Source organism: Culex pipiens, chromosome 2, assembly GCF_016801865.2.
Source record: "Culex pipiens pallens isolate TS chromosome 2, TS_CPP_V2, whole genome shotgun sequence".
Taxonomy (NCBI): domain Eukaryota; kingdom Metazoa; phylum Arthropoda; class Insecta; order Diptera; family Culicidae; genus Culex; species Culex pipiens.
This window is the reverse complement of record NC_068938.1, coordinates 163,251,483-163,255,675: the sequence shown is the minus strand read 5'-3', so window position 1 is coordinate 163,255,675 and position 4,193 is coordinate 163,251,483. Positions and strand designations below refer to the sequence as shown.

Below are 4,193 nucleotides of genomic sequence, written 5' to 3'. Positions count from 1 at the left end.
CGCCTTGAGTCAGGGATATTCAAAAAAATCCAAAGGGCAAGAATTTTGAATTTTGTTTGTCAGACCTTTAAAAAAACGCTAGATTTGTTTTTGTTTCGGCTCATTAAAGAGTGTTTTGGAGAATGTATGAATGCGATTGTTATTTAATTGTAACATTGTTTTTCAGCGTTAATCAGTCGATTGCGGGCCGCGCGGTTGCTCTACGGGATAGATCGTATTTTTCGGCGTCCGTTTTCTCTCGATGGTAGTGATAGGTTCAGTCATTTCTTTGTCGTGGTTGATCGGAGGGCGCGCCGCCGGTCGAGTTCGTCGAGGCTTTTTTGTTACAAATAACATGTTGACAAACATGCACGGTAAAAAAAGTTAATGCGGACCGGTCGCGATAGATAATTCAAGTAAAAATACGTCTCTAGCTTCGTATCGCGAGTTTGATTAAACACTTAACAAAAAGAAGCTTTTGTTGAAATATCTGCCTGACAGATTGCTTTGAGAGTTCGATTTGCGATGACTTTCCGTTGGGACACAAGATTTTTCGCGTTCGTCGTCGGTGTGCAACAACAACAACCCTTATCATACCATTTTAGCTCGATAAACATCGTAACTCGTCGTCCGCTTCGTTAATCAGTACCTCACTAAACATCAATCATTTAAAACTCGTAAAAACATCTCAAATAAAAAAGTACATTGTTTAATTCTTGATTCTTTAATTACAAATGATCTTGGTTCTATCTTTCCACAGCCGGCTGTCTAAGATTAAACCATTTCATTTAAAATTTAACAACCGATAAACGGGAAATGTCTCATCCGCAGCATCCGATTGCTTGCCTTGAGAATAATATACACGCAAACCAAATCCGGTGAACGTTGAATGCTCATTCGCCGCTGCCCATCCGATGTTCACAATGTTGAACATCAGATGTTCAAAGCGTTACAAAATTCACCAACACTACCACAATCTGAATCATACGATAAAGCTTTTTGTCTTAGTGTGCGTCATTTTTGCACATCGTACTGTCAAAAGAAGAAATTCTTCTTCCTACTTTTTAAAATAGCCAGCCGCCTGCTCTTCTTTTTGAACCAGTTTGACGTTTCTCTTTCTTCGCGTTGTCCGTTTTTTTCGCGCGTCTGTCGTAGTCGGTTTTTACGGAGTTCCGCGGGTGTTGGCCAACAGCGGTTCCGATTGCCCGGTTGTATGGTTCGTTAGTAAGTCGCCAAGTTGTGAAATTTAAAGTGCTTGAAATATGCAGGTAGGTCACGGCAAAGATTTCGGGCCACATTGGCTGGAAGTGCCAGAACGAGCTAGTGAAAGTCCGTGTGTTTTTCTTTGGGAAAATTGTATTCTGACTCAACACTTTAAAATTGCCTCCTTTTTCTTTTTTCCAACCACAGCAACAAAACGAATTTGAAAATCACCAGCTCGGAGTGAAGGTTTCCGATAGCACCGTGGGATGCGCTTTTAACCGTAGGTTGCGAAACAAGGGCGGCCACCTCACGTTACGTACCACGTACCGGAAAAGCGCGTTATGCTGTCGCACATAGCCGTCCGGAAGCACCAGAACCGGCTGAAACATCCGGTCATTGATGTGGACATATTCCTGAAGGTTTCTGCCTCGAAGAACAACAAATGTGAGTATCATTTTTAGATCTTGTAATTTGTTTAATAACGTCTTGCTTCTTAACAGCCCAAATACATATCGCACCGAGCGGACCCGTTCCACCTGGCATGGACCGGTTCAAGGAGGGCCTGGTGGTGGGTATCGAGTACGTGATAAAGCTGAAGGCACCGGATCGGCGCGAGCCGAGCCACCACTGCGTGCTGTGCGACAAGAAGGGCGACCCGCACACGATTGCGGTGGCCATTACAAGCTACATCCACCGGAGCATGTTTTTGGTAAGAAGAAAAGCTTTTTTTCGATTCTCCGAATCACTTGGTCTTTATCCCCGCAGTAAAAGTACTACCTTAGACGTGATCGCGCGCTCCATTCAAACGGTGGAAGAAGCGCTCGAGTATCGCCACGACCGGATGACGCCAGAAGTTCACGAGTGAACGATTACAATGGCAACCTGACCATGCACCTACAGAAAGTGTTGCCGAGCGCACTGGGCTCAAGATTGCGGAGGAGATCAACAAGAAACACCTGCAGAAGCAGCGACCTGCCTCGCTTATTCGGGATCTATCGCCGCTGGCTGTTCCGGCTATGTCCGGTCGTGCGATAGTCTAAGCCGGCACTGTAAGAGTTCGGACTTGATCTCCAGCATGGATTTGGTGCAGAGCATTTCCTCGAAGGAATTCAATGGCACCCAACTCCAGCAGCCGCAGGTGGCCAAACAGTAGTCTCCACGTACTGCGATATGCTTCTGGAAATAGCCCACGTGCAGCGAACCGTCCCAGCAGCACATGAAGGTAAACTCCCATCTCTCGTGGACGCGTCCGTTTACCAGTGTATGATTCTTTGGAAACAGCGCCCTCGGGACACTTTCGGGGAACTCCGGGATGTCCCCCATTTACACCAGTTGCTGAACTGCAGCGAATCCACTCAACTTAAACTCTTATTTGAACTATTGATCTAATGTAACACATAAAATCAGTTTTTTTTTTAGTTTTATTCAAAAAGAATTCAAAATTTAATTCCAGACCAACACGAACCGCTGACAGCACAGATGCAACATCGACCTGCTGTTGCAACGTCGATCAGAACCTGGCGCTGAACATGCTGAGGGAGGGTGAGAAGGACATTCCCAGACTGACGGATACAACCATGCCGCGTCGTCTCGGACCAAAGCGTGCGACCAACATCCGCAAGCTGTACAACCTGACCATGTTTGTGGAGAAGCGCCCGCTGCCGGAGAAGGACGGCAAGAAGACTAAGTCCAATTCGGCCAAGATCCAGCGTCTTATCACTCCAGGTGTGCTGCAGCGCAAGAGCTCTCGTCTGGCATCAAAAAGAGTTGCGATGAGTCGCGTCCAAGTATATAAAGGTGCCGGCCCTGCGCCGTCGGAACGTATCTGCCGCCGGATCCGACTGTCGTCCATGCGAGAATTGCGCAGTTCAGTTGAATCCGAGAAGGAGAAGAACAAGGCCGTTGTCAAGGCTGCCAAGAAGGTGACCGAAGTCGCCAAGTCCGCCAAGAAGTCCGAGGCCGGCAAGAAGGCTGTTACAGGGGAAGGAAAAGAAGATCTTGAAGAAGGACGCAGCGGCCGGAACCTGGTCTTGCGGTTTTTGTAATTTGATCTTAATGGTGACACAAATATACAGAGTTAAGAAATCCTACCGCGCTCTGTAGTTATAGAATAGACCTAATCAATGGTAAACATAACAACGTGGTATTTTCTGTTGAAGTAATAAAACTAAATACTGTTTGCTTTTTATTCTTATCTTCTTCTTAGGAGAAATGTTAATTAAAACATATTATTTTTATTGCTTGAACACCAAATAAAACTCAGTTGAGCGGAATTTTCATGTTCAATGCTTAGCTTAGTTTTATTTGTCGTGTTTAAGCAATAAAAATAATATGTTTTGATCTTTTAATTAATATTTATTTTTCGTACACATTTGGTTTGCGTCCTGGGGGAATAAATCCATCTAGTGGTGAAAAGCGGTACTAGCCCAGCAGCGGCAAAGTATGGTGGCGCCGCCAGTGGTGAATAGTGAAAACAGCCAAAAGCTGCGCGCGGCGACACGCACACATTCAAACTAACTGTCAAATTTGGAACAAAGCAAGATGAACATCGGATGGTCAGCGCGCTTTGAGCATCGGATTCTCATGATCGTTTATGATCATTCGATGTTCAAGAATCGGGTACCAATGCTCATAAAATTCGCATTGGCGGTTTTGCGTGTATAACACCTTTAAACTAAGACTATGATTTTGGGTCACATCATCATCTTCTATGATGAATCCTGACCAAGCACCCTAACCTACTAACACATTTTCAGGTTCCTGGCGCTCGTGGGGTGTAAGCACAGAGTAAATCAGCTGCCCTAGTAGCAACCTGCGCTAACTAACATTCCCGTCCCTTAAAATCGAGATCTACAAACTGACATGGCGGGCGCCGTTGGTGGCCAATGACTGTTACCTATTCGCAACTGATCTAGTTTTAGCAATCATGGTGTTTTATCTTTTCAGCGCATTCATACATGCTGTTGATAAGGGAAACACCACTTGATCGTCGAAGCCTATGATTAGTAGTG

General features: G+C 45.3%; 2 protein-coding genes across 2 annotated transcripts; both read left to right on the top strand.

The window, feature by feature from the left end:
- The first annotated feature begins 835 nt into the window (after positions 1 to 835).
- LOC120416749 (uncharacterized protein CG7065-like) lies at positions 836 to 2,047 on the top strand. The gene is made up of 3 exons (XM_039578582.2): positions 836 to 1,247; positions 1,390 to 1,626; positions 1,683 to 2,047. The coding sequence occupies exons 2-3, from the start codon at positions 1,524 to 1,526 to the stop codon at positions 2,045 to 2,047; spliced, it is 468 nt and encodes a 155-aa protein (XP_039434516.1). The 5' UTR covers positions 836 to 1,247; positions 1,390 to 1,523.
- LOC120416737 (40S ribosomal protein S6-like) lies at positions 1,970 to 3,824 on the top strand. The gene is made up of 2 exons (XM_039578568.2): positions 1,970 to 2,404; positions 2,636 to 3,824. The coding sequence occupies exon 2, from the start codon at positions 2,712 to 2,714 to the stop codon at positions 3,225 to 3,227; it is 516 nt and encodes a 171-aa protein (XP_039434502.1). The 5' UTR covers positions 1,970 to 2,404; positions 2,636 to 2,711; the 3' UTR covers positions 3,228 to 3,824.
- Positions 3,825 to 4,193: the final 369 nt, after the last annotated feature.